The 18,425-nt window shown below is 39.6% G+C and overlaps 1 protein-coding gene across 1 annotated transcript; it reads right to left on the bottom strand.

Annotated features, from left to right (window-relative positions):
- Positions 1 to 1,597: 1,597 nt before the first annotated feature.
- AQP4 (aquaporin 4) lies at positions 1,598 to 15,340 on the bottom strand. Its single transcript, XM_010380745.2, has 5 exons — positions 15,180 to 15,340; positions 11,676 to 12,090; positions 10,622 to 10,786; positions 10,261 to 10,341; positions 1,598 to 6,008 (listed from the first exon to the last, which is right to left on the bottom strand). The coding sequence occupies exons 1-5, from the start codon at positions 15,209 to 15,211 to the stop codon at positions 5,730 to 5,732; spliced, it is 972 nt and encodes a 323-aa protein (XP_010379047.2). The 5' UTR covers positions 15,212 to 15,340; the 3' UTR covers positions 1,598 to 5,729.
- Positions 15,341 to 18,425: the final 3,085 nt, after the last annotated feature.

An 18,425-nucleotide genomic window follows, 5' to 3' on the forward strand; every position in this document is an offset into this window, starting at 1 on the left:
ATTGATAATTATTCTAATGCATTCATTTCTCCTCTTCCCTTGAAACCCTTGGCTGATGCTTTCATAACTCTATAACTCTTCTATGAAAAGCAATCCTTGAAAGGATAGAAGGAATACAGGCTATGATTTTCATCTACTCACAGATTAGTTTAGTATCTCCCAGATTAGAGTGTTTCTGTCATCCACCCATCCATCCATCATTTATCATCCATCTATCCACCTATCCATCATCCATCCATCATCTATCCATCCATCTATCCATCCATCCATCCATCCATCCATCCATCCATCCTGCATGTATTGAGCATCAGCCATGTGGTATGCAAAAAGATTACAAACATCATCATCATTTCCCAGAGATTTCTGAACATGTGGAAATTGAAGAACTCAACTCAGCTTTTTGGAGTTCTTAATGTTGCCTTAAACCCAAAGATTGAAGAAGTAGGAAAACGGAAAAATAGTAAGAATTAATTCAGGTGACATTGTTTTGGACATTTTCCAAATGGACTAATTATCCAAAAGCAAGCTGACATTTTTATCTGTGGGTTTCTATGCTTGTTAAAATTTTTTTTTTTTTTTTTTTTTTTTTTTGCTGCAGTACTCATTGAGCTAAATTTCATCTAACATCTGGCCATTGTATAAATATAGCAATGAAAACATGTCTAGTTGCCTACACATTAGGTATAAATTTTAGAAATCCAATTAGTGTTTTATTCTTTGTGTGCATTTCCCTTTTTCTTTAGTGTTTGAGCTAATTTTGGGTTTCTACCTGAAACGATAAGAATTCAAATATTTAGCACACATCTATGCAGCAAAATCCAACTAGATTGAACATTTCCTAATGATTATAAGATATTAATTCTTTTTTTATCCATGCAACAAGCACTTATTGAGTGAAAGGCACTTATTGAGTGAAAAGTCAAGCCTCGTCTCAGTGCCAACGGGTAGAGGTGGGAGTGGGAAGATACAGAAGAAATAAGACACAGTAAGGAGTTTAGAATCTAGTGGAGGAGATAGACACCTACACCAATGATTTCACTACAGTGTGACCAATGCTATAAGTGAGGTGCTTATCCACCTGGCTTATAAGGCATCACTCACCACTCATCTGATGGGTTGCACACTACATGCATGGTTGTCCTTAGTCTTCCACTGAGAGTGTATAACCTCTCAAAATTGAGAAGCCCCTGAAACCAAGAACCCGGAGGGTTAAACCAGTACTCATTGAGCCTACATTATCCATCTGGGTAGGCAGAATCTGCCAAATGGCCTGAGGATGGATCATTTATTTAGCAATACTAGTGGCAGTTGTTTGTGTCTTCGCTTTTAGATTCATCATAATGATAGCTGATAACCAATGGTTTATTTTGCATAGATGTGGACATTCAGAATTAAGCCTGTACAAACACAATTTTCACTATCTGTATCAGGGGATCCCACAGTGTATACTCTGCAGGCTTTCAAAAAATACATTTGATTTCATGGGCCTACCACCATTTCCTTTGGTGTTGATTATACTCAAATATCAAAACCTCCTGATCATTCTAAAGGATCATCTTAAGATCTAACTACAAATGAATTTTTAACTTTATCAAACATATTTACCTTTTAAAACATCTGAATGTTTATTTTCACGAGCTTAGTAGTACAAGATGCAACATAATTTGTGAAAATCAACCACAACGCTAATACTTTAATATATTATTCCAAATATTAGACATTACAGTTTAAATCTTTTTAACATTAACTCTAATGTTGGAATAACATTTAAGTTAATAAATAACTGTGAATATAACCATATGTTCAGTCTATTCTCCCCAGTTTATCCTAAATGACAATTTTATTGTGATTTGGGTCATAAAAGTGATAAATAATTGTTTATATGTTTTCATAAATTGCATGTTTATTTAATTAATCCTGAAGAAGACCTAGAAATACATTCCAATGGAATACATAAATTAGATGTATTTTTTAGCTCTTTGATTTTTTTAACATGAGTGAGTCACACTGTAACTGCTCTTACATTTAGTGTTCATTGCACGTAACATTTTTTGAAATGTATTTTCACAGGCCATAGGTAGTCATTTGCAAAAGTGGCCACAATTTTTGATCCTTGAATTAAATGTCTTTCATTTATTTTGGAGAATTATGGGTTTCCAAAGCTACTGCCCTTATGGGACAATCTGTAAAGTACTAAACTCACAAAATTTGTGGTAACGAAAGAGAGTTTTGTTACATTACACTTTCCAAATAGTAACCACATCTTCCAATAATTTTCGTGTTATAAACACATTAGGAAAGACAGAATTACCTTTAGGTATAAAATGTTCTGAATTTGCATATTCCGTAGTACTTACAATGAGAATTTATATTGGCTTTTATATTGTTTGATAAGGTTGTCTGTGCCCCTCAGACACAGAAGATATCTGTGCCATCTTCAGTTGTCACAAAGGCAATTTCTCTGTGAAATGTTCATAACATGTGAGGTTGGTGTCAACATGCTGCAATCGGAGGCTTTCCAGGATTCATCCTACCGTTTGAATTTACTGCTCTATTTTGGGATTTTCCTGTTATTATCGAGTTTAAACCAATACAAGTGTTGTCTGGTTTCATGGTCTGAGAACAGTATTCTGTACTCTTTGGAGTCAGATCTCTAATAAATCATATAGTTCAATTTCATCACATATATTTTCCAAAGATTTCTAATCTTCTTGTAAAGTCTTCAATACTGAGCAGCAGCTCTAGCTAGCACCTAGGAGCTACATTAAGAAAAGGCTCAGATGATAAAAAGATAGTATAAGGGTTTAGGAAAAGCATCAATGGCAGAAATAACGTGTAGGAATCTTAAATTTAGGCAACTACTTAGGCCCAGAAAATATTTCCTTCCAGTATAAAAGGTTAAGGCTCTTTGAAGAAAATGTGATCTTCAACAATGGAAACATACATTCAAATTCTGGTCCCTTGAAAGCTTAAAATCGGACTCTTTCCCTTTTGTACACTTTTGACAAACTACGTGCGTTTTCAGTGTAGGGGCCACCTTACAATTTTAGGGTAATTGTACTCTTCCTTAGGGAAGAGACAGTTGGCATTGTTTCATGGCTGGGTATAATTCATTTATGTCTTCCCAGTTTTTCCTCTCTGATCTCTTCTCTGGGTATTTGTCAGCAGTGGTCTCCTGGGAGCAGCACTATGCACTTCATTAATAAGAAGGGATTAAAGAAAAAAGCCCCAGTCTTCTAATACACTTGGATAATTTGGTGTCATCCACAAGGCGAGAGACCCCTGCTGCATAGATGTCATTAGAAAGGTACAATTTCATTACTTTTTACTGGCAGAGCCTTGAGTGAAATAAAAAATATGTTGTCTCATATGTAGGGGGAAAAAAGTGCTAAAGCTTTCATTCATTTCATGCCCCTAAAAATAGTAGAATGCAAAAAATACATTTTATGGTTTTCACATTTATATTGCCTTCCTTTAGTAGTCCTTGAAATCATACTTCCTATTAAATATTGAGCAAAATAAAGATTAAAAGAAAATTATTTATATTCTTAAATCTCAAATGAGATTTATATATTTTTTATTAATTAACACACTTGTTTCAAATACCTACTATGTGCCAGGCTCTCTGCTAGCTACTAGAAACAAATTACAAAAACATCATTCACTTTTTTTAAACCCTAACTTATTGAATACTATAATTGGAAGTGAGTGTATATGAAATAAACCATATGGCAGAATAAAAATGATTATAAGCCAGTATATTGTAAGTGTACTCAAAAAATCTGTTTAACACTTCCTTGTTAACTGAACTTATTTTTAAATTGACATGTTTGCTGATGGTTGATATTACCTTTTGAACTGAACCACCCTGACTTTAAGCCTCTAAGTGGTATATTGTGCAAACATTTGAAATGACGGTGCAAACCATCTTTGGGAGATTTGCACCCCAGTTTCCATAGGTGCCGTCCCTGCTAGGAAGTAACCATATGTCACTGGCACAGTGTGTGGTGTGGCCACGCCCCCTGAGAAAGGGGCCTGGGATTTAGGCACCTGCAGTATGCCAATGGCACTCCCAGGCATAACACTGGTGTGATGACTCTCTGGGAATCTCACACATCACTCTTTCCTAGCACCGAAGAGAATCAGGTTTAATAGTGGTCCATTATCTCATTGCCACAGACACACAACTGCCATTAACGCTAAAAAGTGACACACAGTTGGAACCGTGCTTGAGAGAAGACAGCCCTTGATCATCAGTTATTCACAAGTCACTCCTTGCAGTGATAGGTTTCTGCTTTCCTTCTAATAGCTTTTGTTCAGTGAAATTGACATTTGCAGTTCTTTGTCTAAGATAACAGCTAGACTAGACTAGTTAAGATGACAGAAACTGGGGTTTCTGGAGAACATTCTACTGACAAAAGGCAAAGCAGGACCAAAAACCAAATTATTTTGACAAGTAAATGAGTCAGGAACAAAAATACTTTAAAAATGTGCTGGGTTATGTACAATAGATCCAGAAATGAAAGATTGGTCTTCTGGTAAGCTTTGAATACAGAGTGATCTGACGTCCTTGTCTGTCATACATTTTAATTCACTCAAGTATGATTACACATGCAGTAAAGATTATCAACAAATGTCATGAGAAGTGAGAGGGCAGAGATTGGGACAGGGCCTTTATACCTTCTAGAGTGAACACAGCTTAAATAATCAACAAAAAGCCAGGACTCAACTAGCTAAGTTCTTGTTATCAAAAATACGTCTCAGCTAATGTTTAAATATAGATAACCAAAGTTACAAACAAAATCCCCAGTTTTGCCAATAAATTTTTAAAAAATAAGCAAAGTGGTAAAGGGGTTAAAAGCTTAGATCATTAAACTGGTGTGGTGCATTTGAGGGTGTGCACTGAAAACAGATCAACCATTTGATACCAGAGTACAGATTTCCTTTCTGTTTGTGATTTTTGTATGATGGTAACTTTTCCTCTGCCTCTATAAGATTTTATGAGTCTGCTTGTCTTGCATCTCAATAGGTGCTCTTATGATTTGGGAAGGGTTTCTGAATACTCTTTTCAAATTTCTGGGCTTTAGTCCCACATTACTTTAGGCAATGAGGAGGAAGAAGAAATACTACGAATTGAAGTTAGAATTGAAACTTGTGTATTTGTGATATAAATGGAAGGAAGTAACTGATTAGCAGTGACACTGGCTAATGCTCTTTTGCTGAGGTACTCTATAAATAAGGGATTGCTCATGAAAGAGCTTGTTATACTTTCTCTCTTGTATGTGCATGACTGTAACATACTGTATTTTGCCATTGTTAAACTTAGTTTAACAGAATAACTATTCAAATAAGAATTGACCATACCAATATCCCAGTAGAGAGGGAATAAGCTGATAGACGTGTCTTTGAGTTCTGTCAGGCAAGACTTAGCCAAATCTTGACACACATTTAAAATTGGTTGTTAATGAAAGGTAACTAGATAAAATAGGTATATATTTGCTTAAGGATATTTTTAAAACATTTCTTTTTTTAGATTTGAAATTCACAATAGGTTTCTTCCTTTCCTCCTTGCTAATTTATGAAATATTTATTGTTTAGACTGACTAATATGACATGAAACAACAAACCTGCACATGTCTAATTTATAATAAATCTGTTTCCTTAATGGGTGGAAGGAAATCTGAGGACAGTTCTAAGGAGTCTTGTCTGCTTTCAGTGCGATCTTCTAGTCATACTGAAGACAATACCTCTCCGGACTGGTCTTTCCCCTTCTTCTCCTCTCCCCGGTCCATGTCAATCACGTGCACCACTCCAGGTTTTAGAATCAGGTCATCCGTCTCTACCTGACTCCTGTTGTCCTCCACCTCCATGTAGCTTCCTTTTGTTTGCTGGGCAGCTTTGCTGAAGGCTTCTTTAAAACGACGTTTGAGTTCAACATCTGGACAGAAGACATACTCATAAAGGCCACCAGCGAGGACAGCTCCTATGATGGGCCCAACCCAATATATCTAAGGAAAAGATGAAAGAGGATAGAGTATAACTAGAGAGAAGCTATTCCATTGAGCAGCTCATGAATATAATCTAGCTGGGTTAAATTAAGAGTGTATTTGTGTCATGCATCAAAAAGAGGGGAATTGGAGAGGAAATAAAAAACACCAAATCCTCATCAGAGATCCATAAATCATTAAACAGCATTTGAACAGAAAACAAGAAGGAACTGTTTCATCTCCTATTCTCTTTTCATTAATTATGTTCTTTCCATCATATGATAATCCTTAATGTAAAGATAGCTCCTCTTTGGTGGGGTTACAAATTAAGCGCTCTAAGAATTCTTTAATATAGAAAAAAAATTTCTGGAGAGTCCTTATTTTCTCAATATTGTCATCTTTCACTGGTTTCCTGCACAATCATGATCATCACACAGACTTTATCTTTTGGGGATTCCATTATTCAGGTCAGCATGATCAAAACCAACCCAGCTCTACCGCTTAGCAGAGCTGTGAGTGCTTGTATCAGTTACTTAACTTTCAAAGCCTTACTTTCCCCATCTGTAAAGTGGGGATTATAATAATACGAACCTCATGGGGTAAAAGGATTAAGTGCAATAATACTTGTAAAGTACTTAATAGTTTTTAGTTCTTAGTACTATCTGCTCCGTTCCAGGCTTCCAAAATTTGGTGATTTGATTTAAATGAAAACCTCATGTGTTCATTACTGTGCGGATAGCTTTCATCTATGTGGTTCTTACGATGGTGACTTGGTGAAAAAACATGAGTTTATGGCTAGTTGAGGAGTAGCAATTCCACAGGATTAAAATAAATGGAGATTATTATTATTATTATTATTATTATTTTGAGAAGGAGTCTCCCTCTGTCGCCCAGGCTGGAGTGCAGTGGGGTGATCTCTGCTCACTGCAAGCTCGGCCTCCCGGGTTCACGCCATTCTCCTGCCTCAGCCTCCCGAGTAGCTGGGACTACAGGTGCCTGCCACCACGCCTGGCTAAATTTTTGTATTTTTAGTAGAGACAGGGTTTCATCGTGTTACGCAGGATGGTCTCAATCTCCTGACCTCATGTTCCGCCCACCTCGGCCTCCCAAAGTGCTGGGATTACAGGCGTGAGCCACCGTGCCCAGCCGGAAATTATTATTACATATTAGCTATGCACCTAGAATAAAGTTTTGAGTTTGAATGAAGTGCAGACATTTGCTTTAGAGCACATGTGTGCTGTAGAATATTAGACATTTATTTAGCAGACACACTTGGTCAACAGAAACCCTGCTTTTTTAGCACTGTCCCCGAGCCAGCCATACTTGGCACTTTTCTTGTATAATCTCATTTAATTCTAACAATAATCTATGAGATAAATATTATTATTCTTCCCATTTTGTGAAAAGAAGAGTGACAGTCTGAGAGGGTAAGACGCTTGCTTAAGATTTTGTGCTTAGCAAATGGTTGAGCTGAGATTTCAGACCTGTCTGACTTCAAACCTCTCATTTGAGGCTGGGCACAGTGGCTCACCCCTGTAATCTCAGCAGTTTGGGAGGCTGAGGTGGGTGGATCGCTTGAGCCCAGGAGTTTGGTTCAGCCTGAGCAACATGGTGAAACCCTGTCTCTACAAAATACAAAAAAATTAGCTGGGCTTGGTGGTGTGCACCTGTAGTCCCAGCTACTTGGGAGGCTGAGATAGGAGGATCACTTGAGCCTAGGGAGGTTGAGGCTGCAGTGAGCCATGATCATGTCATTGTACTCCAGCCTGGGCAGCAGAGTAAGACCCTGTCTCAGACAAACAAACAAACAAACAAAAAATAAAATGAAAACCTCTCTTTTGAAACACTGTTCCAAACACTGTAGTATACTGTTTACCACTGTATTACTCATTTGAGAAAAAAATTATGGATGCTTTTTGTTTAAAACACCCTCTGCAAATTAATCTCAGTTTGCATCCTCATTGTAAGATTTAAATAAAATTCAAACTTTAAGCTGAGGCGGAAGACATAACATTGACGGGCAAACTGTTGTTAGAGTGGCTGGAAGAATCAAGTTCCTCTCTTGAACATGAAAAAACCCGTATGAGCCTTTATTTTCTCTATGCTCTTTTAAAGGAGAAACGGGAGCCCTCCTCTAAATGTCTTTATTCTTTGTTCCTTTAGTAAGGTCCCATTAGACATATACTATTCCACAGGCTACAAATCCCACAAGGGAGAACAGAACAGCAAAATAATTACTACCTTTTCCAAAACATCTGTGAGTGAGAGACCTAGATGCATGTTCTCAACAATAAACAGATCTCAGTGTCAAGTTGCTATTTCAGAATGAAGTCATATGTACTTTAAACAATCTTTATTGCTAAAAATCTAGAAAACGTGTAAAAGTGTAAAGAAAACTAAAATAATATCATTATACTATACAAAAAACCCAATTAATATTTTAATGTTATTCCTAATCTCTCTACCTACAAATATACTTTAGTTCTACATTTCATATAACCATTGCTATTTTTAGTAGAATTAAGTTTGGTATGATATAGCATGGGAAACTTTTGGTTTAATCAACAAGCTAAGAATTTTCCTACTATTTAAATTTTAACTAGCTTACTACAACTGACAAGTAATTAATAAAATACATATTTTCATCTACATTTTCAAGTGCTTATAAATTTAACTAAAAGTTGTTAATGACAAAATAGTTTCAATTTAATTTGTTGAACTGAAAGTTGTATTTTCATTATAAGATCAGGGCTGGGCACTGTGGCTCATGCCTATAATCCCAGCACTTTGGGAGGCTGAGGCGGGTGGATCACCTAAGGTCAGGAGTTCGAGACCAGCCTGGCCAACATAGTGAAACCCTGTCTCTACGAAAAAATACAAAAATTAGCTGGGTGTGGTGGCGTGCACCTGTAATCCCAGCTACTCAGGAGGCTGAGGTAGGAGAATCTCTTGAACCCAGGAGGAGGAGGTTGCAGCAAGCCGAAATCGTGCCACTGCACTCCAGCCTGGGCAACAGAGCAAGACTCCATCTCAAAAAGAAGAAGAAGAAAAAGATCATATACTACTCACTAGAAATTTCCATTTCTGTTAATGTGGTAACGTTTTTTGACACAAAAATGGAGGTATCAGTGGCAAAATGACTAATCTCATGGATGGCATTGTTGGCCAAGTCTTGATTTGAACACTGACTCTCATTCTGTTATTTAATGCTGTAGATTACTTTTAAAGATTTGGTATACTTTTCTTAGAAGTGAATGCACAGAGCAGTGGTGCATTTTCTTGTCATTTGCAGTGTATACCGTAGATGAATGGCTGTGACTAGGTCAGTAATCACTGTCTGAATAAACACAAGGGGCATATTCTGTTATATTCATGAATTTTTTAAAGTTGCAGGTGACATTTGCAATATGTAAGCTATAATAAAAGCTAGCCCTCTTTGAAGCTGGCTTACAGGTGTCATATTTTTATTGGCTATTGTAAGTTAGCATGTTGGTGGCCTTCACAATTGCTGCATTACTTATTTAATTGTAAAGGATTTAAATTTCTTTGCTGTGAGAAACAACTGAAACAAAATTAATTATAATATTTTTAAATGGACACTGCTATTCTCTGGAAGCACTGCCACTACATTCATAAATATTTATTAATAATAGGTTGGGTTTGAGACTGAAAAGTGAGCCTTTTCTCTGAGTCATTCATTTTTCCAGTTACGGTTATGGTGATAATAGCATAAACCTTTGCATTATTTATTCGACACCATCTGCAGTTCAAATATTTGCAACTTACACACTATTAATTGAGTTTATGCATTTGTAAACAAAAAAGGGTAAATAACTTTGCTATGGGCAGAGCTTTTAAGTGTTTCATTCATTTTTTTTTTTTTTGCAATTTTTTTTTGTGATTTGCTGGGAAGACTTTACTTTCAATTATTTAAACACCATATTTACTACACCATGCTAACTTTAACTTGATCCACATGGGCAACCTCCATATACAGTGTATTCTGCTGCAGTCTGTCAGGTACAGTGTCTAAAATAGTGCTTCAAAAAAGGAAAAGACTGTAATTGAAGGCCTAGAACAGATATATAAGAGATGTTTTACAGCAGATCTGTGCTAGTCTTTCCCTAGTCTTTATAAAAGATGTAAATAAAGTGGGGGTCAAGGTTGGAGAAATGCAAGAGAAACTAGTAAGCAAGATAATGAAAAATACAAGAGTCCCACAGGTAATTGTCCTCAACTGTAGGAAGACAGGGACTATCAATATGAGGGTTACCCAGTGGTTTTCCCAATTTCCCATGATAACTGCAGGTCCAAAGGATCGAGCGGGATTCATGCTGGCACCAGTATAATTGATCTATAGGAAACAAGAAAAAACAACTTCAGTCATTGCTGAAACAGGGCTACTAGCAAGTATCATTCATTGCAATTTGCTGTCATTTGTCACTTAGAGGAACCACAAGATGTTAGCAGCTAGATCAACATTCTTATTGAGCAGTTGGAAAAATTACAACCTAAAATGGACAGTCATGGCTGGATACTAAAGAGCAACTGCTGTGAAACACAACATCTTCAGGCCAGCTAGAGTGAGGATAAATGAGGTGGGATTGATTATATAAATGGACTTGGAAACTTACTGCAAATAAATGTCCAATTGCAACAGAAAATCCAATTGCTAAAGCTATTGAGCCAGTGACATCAGTCCGTTTGGAATCACAGCTGGCAAAGATAGTAAACACCAACTGAAATGTGATTATCAACTCAACTAGGAGACCATGACCAGCGGTAAGATTTCCATGAACCTAGAGAAGGAAAAATACTCCATCAGAATTGAAGCAAGAGTATTTTCGATGACAATGTATTAATATCACTGTGAAAGGCACATTTGATCCGTGTAAAAATAAAGGTGAGTCTTCTACCTCACCTTCAACTGAAACCTTCCTTCTCTCACCCCCCCAAAAAGAAAGAATAAATTTACATTCATTTTGGGTCATCACAGCTAATTACTCTTACAATGACCAAGCAGGAGTTTGTGCTAAATGTCCTTTTCTACAAAGGAAGCAAAATGTGCCACTGCAGCACTTAACTTGTAAAAGAATTTCTTGAGAGCCTTGTAATTGCATAAGGCAATGATTAAATCCATTAATTAGGTTTAAATTAATTAATATATATTTCAATTAAAATTTAAGACATGTGCTTTTTTTTTTTTTTTTTTAATCAGCCCTGGTGCTGAGTTAACAATTGATACTCCTAATCAGCTAAGAACAAAACTAGGATCGGATGTCTATGTTTTTTAAGCACAACCCTTTATATAGATCATTGTACATCTTATGAACATGACAAGAAAATAGTTTTTTCCTGCTAGTGAACAAATAATTGTAAGGAAAATGCATGAAGCTAAATATAAAGTCAATATAGTAACTGGAATGGGAGAAGGAGAGGTAAAAACCAACACAATTTTCAGGCCACCTAGATTTTGTTATTTTTAAGCACTCAAGAGCAAACAATGATTTCTTATAGATATACCTAAATACTGCCAGAATCAGTTTTCACACTATTAAGAATTATCCAAAAATTCCTTAGGAGTAAATTAGCTATTTTAGGGATGTGCCTCATGCCACCAAGGCATTATTTAGCAAAGAGTTTGCAAGAAGCTTAGAGTCCTAGTTTGAAAATAGCTAAAGATGCTACCATGGTGACTCCCAGGCCTCCCACCACACTGGGAGGTGTGACCAGATAGAGGATTCCTGCTCCAATGATGGCCCCCAGGCACTGGGCTGCAATGTAGAAGACAGACTTGGCGATGCTTATCTTCCTGGTGCACACCATGGCCACAGTCACTGCAGGGTTGATGTGGCCACCGCTGATGTGGCCAAAGCACTGCACCATGGTTGCAATGCTGAGTCCAAAGCAAAGGGAGATGAGAACCATGTCGACCGGTAAAGGCTTTTCTGTTCCACCCCAGTTGATGGTGGATCCTAGGCTTAGGAGAACAAAAATAAGCATGGCCAGAAATTCCGCTGTGACTGCTTTCCAGAAAGCTTGAGTCCAGACCCCTCTGAAAGCCACCATGATGTTCTCTCTGGTACACAAAGGTCCACACTTACTGAAAAGAGAAACAAATCATCATCAGAAGCCACTACACCCAGGTTTATGAATTTAGATGAAGGGAACAAGGCCTGCCATCTTCGGGTACTGTGGGCAGGTGCTGCCAAGTGTGATTAGAACACCAAGAAAGAATGCTTCTGCTAAAGCTCCTTCATGAATAGTCAAGAGACTGTTATTCTAGTCTCCTTTGATTTAATATTCAAAGATCATCCAGTTTCACTGGAAAATTATCCAAACTGTCCCTAGAAAGGAAAATGTCTAAATCAAATTCCTTAAAAGATTAAGAATAAAATATATTTACCTTGTGCTTAATTCCCTTAGAGCAAGTTTTTAAGTTTCAAGTACATTTTACATGCCACTTATATTTTCAACATAAAGCATTAAAACAAGGTATGCGTGGGGGGGGTCGTCTTTTCTAGCTTTGCATTTGATTGCTTTGAAATGGCATTCTGAAAATCTCCCCCTCCCCCAAGACTCTGGATTAAGGAGGAAGACTTCTAGGAAGCCAGGGTGCTGAAAACTGTCTTTTGAGAAAGTGAACTCATTGAGGGGAGAGGAGCTTCTGGTGACTAGCTAGGGCGATGGGAACAGGCGGGGCCTCAGCTGGGACAGCGACACTCCCTCACTCTCCTTTGCGCCAGGAGCGAGCAGGCTGCCAGCGGGAGGAGCCCGGGAGCTGAGCCTGCCCAAGGGACACCGCGCACCGCCCAGATCTGGGCGCGCAGCACAGGGACGTGTCAACTTCCGTCCCCAGGGAGCCTGCAGCGCCTCTCAGAGGGCGGAGCAGCGGCCATTCCCGGCTCGTGCCAGGCTCCGGGGCGGCAGCCAGGTGCACACACAGAATCGGCCCCGCGAGTCCGCCCGCCTGCCCGCCGGCCCGGCTGCATCCTGGCCGCTGGAGGTGGGGAGAGATGGGAGGGGGGATGCTTTTAGGGGAGGAAGGACAGCCTCTCCTCGTGCCCAATCCTCTCTCACCCCTTGACCCTGACCGTACAAACGCAGATAAACCTGCCAAAGGGAGCCTGGAGGCTGGGGTGTGCCAGCAATGCCCCTGTACCCTTCTTGCCTTCATGGTACAGAGCTCGGGAAGTCAGGAAAAGGGGGTGTGGCTAGGGAAACTTTGGGCCCCTGAGCAGAAGGCTCTATGGAAAACGGCTTTTCTCTAAGGTCTTCTTGATGGCTTTCTGTTACATGGGCTTAGAGGATAGTGCGTCTCACCTTGCGGAGCTTCTCGTGGGAGGGTGGTGGGCAGGCAGTCTGGGAGAGGGAGGACGCCTTCTCCTCCCATCTATATCCCTCTTGCTGTCATTAGATCTTTGGAGCAGAGAAGGGGTGGTTTGACGATACTGATGCCAACTGCTCATTCTGGGAGGAAATGGCTAGGATTGCCCTTTTGTGGGGGCAATTACCCCAGTTACCATGTCATCTAAGACTTTTGCCCTTGTCCTTTGCCTTTGATAGTCATGACAGCCAAGAAGTATGGAGAGCATTTACCAGTGAATCTAATTGCAGAGGACCACGTAAGGGGTTAGGCAAGAAAGCCAAGTGCTTTAAGAGATTAATATTATTGTGGCTTTCCCTCTGACAAATTGCGGGGCCTTCATTTCCCCACCTCACTGAATGTTCCCGGGAGCCTGCTTTCTGCATGGGTAGTGAGGAAATGCAGTGCCAAAAAGGGTGAGGGGAATTTCCAGCTCAGCCTAGCCCTCAGTTTGCTAAGGGGCTTTGCTTTAGAGGTGGAGAGTGAAAAACCCTTTCTTGCCTAAGCCTGGGTGGCAGGAAAAAGGAAGAGCTGGCTCCACAGCGGGGTGGCCAGCCACATCCCATGCATCCCCTTCCCCAGTGAAGCAAATCTCAGAAGTATGAAAAACCCCAGGTGGGATGACAAAGACATCATACTCTCTAGAGGAAGAGAATGTAAAGAAACAAAAACGGTAGCTGGAATGGGGCAGGGAGGGCACCCCGGAGGAGACACTAAAAATATTCCCAAAGAGGGCAAACTCAGAAAAGTCATACATTGAACAAGTTAGGAGAGTCACTTCTGAACTCACTGGCAGCCCAGGGCTGTAGCCGAGATGGCAAAGGGGGCAAAATGCGATCACAGGTGCTGTTGTTTGTGGTCAGGGTTAGTGGGGAGGAGGAGGAGGAGGACAAAACAGGAGGCTAAGGAAGCTAGGTGGGAAGGAAACAACGTCCTTCTCAGCCCCGCAGGAGACACCAGGCGAGGTGGGACCCAGAAAAGACCAGCCCCCCGCTCACCCCCTTCACCTCTCACTTCTGCCATTTCCCCAGTTCCCTCCCTGCTTGGTCTCTCATGCACCTGTCTACCTCTCCAGAGACCTAATTTAAGAAACTCAGTTGCTCTTTCAGCTTCAAATTTTCATCAGCCAGAGAAATTTAAAAGAGTGCAAAACTTGAAAACAAAACATAAATGTACTCTTTAAGAATGTTTTTAGCTTTTTTTGTTTTTTTAATCCACAAAAATCTGATCTCCTTCCAAGGCAGATGTACCAGCCTCAGTCGGCTGTGAACCCTGCAGTTTGCTGGCAGCATAGACATATCTCTGGCCTTATGAGGGCTCACCCCAGCATCACCCATAGCACCCTGTTTTTATTGTCGGTGTTCCCTTACATGTTCACACTCACTGGAAATGATCGATACAATTAGTTTTGCTTCTTTTGCCCCAGAACAAAGGGGATTTGTTGATGTGACCCGGTTGTACCGAATTGGACACATCATTTTCTAGCTGAACACTCAGCTTCATCCACTCCAGGACAGCTGAGGATCTGGGTGAGTAATTTTTCTGATGAAATGCACTATAGCTAGATTTACCTCCATAAGGCAATTTTTCTGGGCTTTTGCAGATCTCAAACATATGGAGGATTTGCCTAAAAAGCATCCCTTTTCTTCTACCTTCTCTATGCCTCTCTTCTGAAAATGCCCAGTACTTAGATCTAAAAGAACCACCCACCTGCCCCATAGCTGCCATCCAGATTCTGCCTAAGAAGGCACAAACATCTGTAATGAAAGAGACAGTTTCATCTTTTGGCCCTGAGCATTGATCCCTTAAGGCAAAGAAGGACTTACCCCCACCGCCTTGCTGTGGGTCTGTCACTCATGCCTTCCCCAGCCAGAGTGCAGCTCTCATTGCCTGCCCCGCTGCTCCCTGTGTGCTGGGAGTCAGATTACGGCCACTTGTCTGATTGGGTTTTTGGAGTGTTAGGGGTGGAAAGATTCTGCACCATGTGGCAATCGCTAAGTTATATTTGAACTTGAAGTAACTTTTCTGTACCTGATCACTGTAGACACAGGGCATTTCAGGAATGCAAAAACATTTACTTACATTATGTTTATTTTATTTAGCCAGTAATGTTTGAAAATGAGGATTTCCTCAAATCTTTATTTGAATTCTTCCTACCACAAAGAATTGTTCAGAATTTGTCTTGTTTGGTTATATGTTGTAGTTTAAATTGGGCAACTATTAGAAAATGAATTTGTATAATCCAGCAGTTGAGATGAATTGAGATAGAGACTTTGGTGCATTTATTTTTTAGCCAATGAATTCTGTTTGAAGTTTTTGATCTGAGAAGAAGCATTATAAGCACAATATATAACTGCAGCTCCATTTATAGCACAGGCAGCACTGATTTGGACAATAAAAATAAGGAAACACAGGAAATACAGGAAATAAGACTGCTCTAGGTGCTCACCTGACTGTTATATTAATAATCTGGGGGAAAGAAGTAGCAAACTTAAAAAATATCAAAGTTGGATGGGGATGAAATTATGGGGAACCTGTAGGTAAATTTAACCTCTTGAAACCTAGGGACAGGACTGATTTTATAATTTACTGGTCCCAGTGCAAAATGAATGCAGGACACCTTGGTAAAACATTTAAATTTCAAAATTGCGACAGCAGAGCATAAATAAAAGCTGGGTGCTTCTAAAGGCAGGACCTTGTGCAGCTGCACAGGCTACATGCTTATGAAGACGTCCCTGCCTAAGGAGTTTGGTGAACTCTAGAAGGTTTAACCATTAGCTACCTGCATCACCATCTCATTATTATTTTTTCTTTAAATAGAACATAGGTGCATGGGATTGGAATAATCAGAATTCCTGAGTAATAACACTCTGTCATCACTCGTGCATGTATGGCCCTCTTATTTTCTAATAGTTAATTATAATGGCTTTTAAATAATGTAATGAACATCTATGAACCCACTACTCAAGTCGACAACTAGAACAATGATAATAACTCACATTATCTATGGACGCCTCCCTTTTCTCACTTTATATTTCAGATTGGATTTTTTTTTTCCAGAATGAAGTATGACAAGAAAGAAATACATAAGAGAGGAGAAAGACTGTTATACTTTTAAACCCCAGTTACAGTTTTTTGTTTTGTTTTCATTTGCGTACTTGAGACATGGGAATGGGTGAAGAACTCTCATTCGAAAGAGGAATTCAAAATTTGAGTGTGACTTTCAGAGGAGCACTTTATTACTGTTTCAAGCATTTTGAGTTAACCAAGATTGAATTTAGATTCTTAATAATATGGTTGTACACTGGTTATTGTACATCAGTGGTTTCTACCTTTAACAGGCTTCCTGAAAGTCAGAATAAATTGTGATGAGAGCGGCAGGGAGAATTGATGTGAATCCACAAAGAACACTTAAAACATTTCATATTGATTCTTAAAGCTGTTTACCATTTGGATTTTAGAATGAGATTTTAAAAAGGTGCAAAATGTTTGTTACAAATTGGAAAACTGACTTTCTAGGCAGATGTGCTAAGTGTCATTACTCTGACCCTAAGGCATTTGAGTCAGAGGTATTCTGAGGGCTGTGAAGCTAAGGCACAAGGCAGCCATGTTTAGGGGCTTCCTTGTGAATGAGTCCTGTGGGCAGATCCACAGGAATCCACAGAGTGGCGCTCCTTAGGGGTGCTGGTCTGGTCGGTGGGTGGACATTTTCTAGGTCCACTCTTCACAGGTTGTCCTAGGCTTATTAGCATTCTCTGCACAACCTCGGCAGTTGCAGTTACCATTTTACGATGTGCCAGCAAAAGTTGGTTACCACGGTTTCTCAGCCTCCTTCCCTGTTTTCTGGCTGCCTGATGCCTTGGCAGTGCTGTTCCTAAGGGATGACTGTTCCCATCAAGGAAGGGGCCACCCTCATTGGCACCAACCCCTACACTTATTAGTACTCTCAGCAGAGTAGCTTAAAATTGACTGGGGATTAACTCTTCACCTACCAGAGGTAGTTTTTCTTGTTAAGTATTGCTGATTATTCTTTTTGTACTTGAGCCACTACTACTGATCGTCCTGTGATACTGTTAGCTGCAGGCAATAATCAGCTAGTTACCTGAATTTTCTTTGGACTAGGGGCAGACATTTCCCACAGGATTGTCTGTGGTCTTGTATGCAGAATGCGATAATGAAGGAAAGCAGCTATAATGTGCTTCTGGTGGTGGTGGGTCACCAAGAGGTGGGAAGCTCTGGTGAATATGAGTAATACCTTCTACATTGAAATGTTTTGATGTGGACCTGGATCCAAGTGACAGTTGGAATCTAATCCCCCCCCACCCCCGCCACCTCCCGCCACTGGTATGTTTAAAAGGGTGCAATTCATTAAAAAATTGAATAACAATTTATTAATTAAATCTTACTGACTTTCTCATTGTATAGTGTTATGATCTTTTGGGGGAGGGTAGTTACATGGCACATTGATTTAAAATTGGTCTTTGCGCCAGACGACCCTATGAATCTTCAGTTCAATAGCCTTGCGAAGTTGCGGGTCAGTAACACATGAGGAACTAGAGAGAAGCATAAGTGAAAATGACAGGTACTTAGCAAACACTAGCTAATTGACACACTTTGTTTCTGAATTTTTAATCTACTATGCCATACTATTTTCCTTGGGTGCTGTTGTATATCTTTGGGATTTGTGGACTCCTTCTCCCATCCTTGCCCTCAGAACTTTTAATATTTCTTCATGTGTTCAGAGATTGAAAACTGAAACAAAAGCACTAAACATGCCAGCAATGCCTCAGTACCAGACGGGAAGTGTCTCCAGGCTGGTAAGGGCAGATTCAATCGCAACTCATAAATCTTACTTTGCTTTTCATGAATCTCAGCATCATGAATTCCCCCAGAGCACTTATATATCAGTATGTTCATTAAAAACAAACAAATAAACAGAACAACAACAGCAGCAGCAGCCGCAACCACTACCATCACGACGAAGGGCTTAATGGGGCTTTGTTCCTTTTTCAAGGAAGCTTTACCTTATGGTTATAATTCAGGATGGCTTCCAGAAATAGAGTTCACCACCG

Source organism: Rhinopithecus roxellana, chromosome 21 (assembly GCF_007565055.1).
Source record: "Rhinopithecus roxellana isolate Shanxi Qingling chromosome 21, ASM756505v1, whole genome shotgun sequence".
In the NCBI taxonomy this organism is placed as follows: Eukaryota; Metazoa; Chordata; class Mammalia; order Primates; family Cercopithecidae; genus Rhinopithecus; species Rhinopithecus roxellana.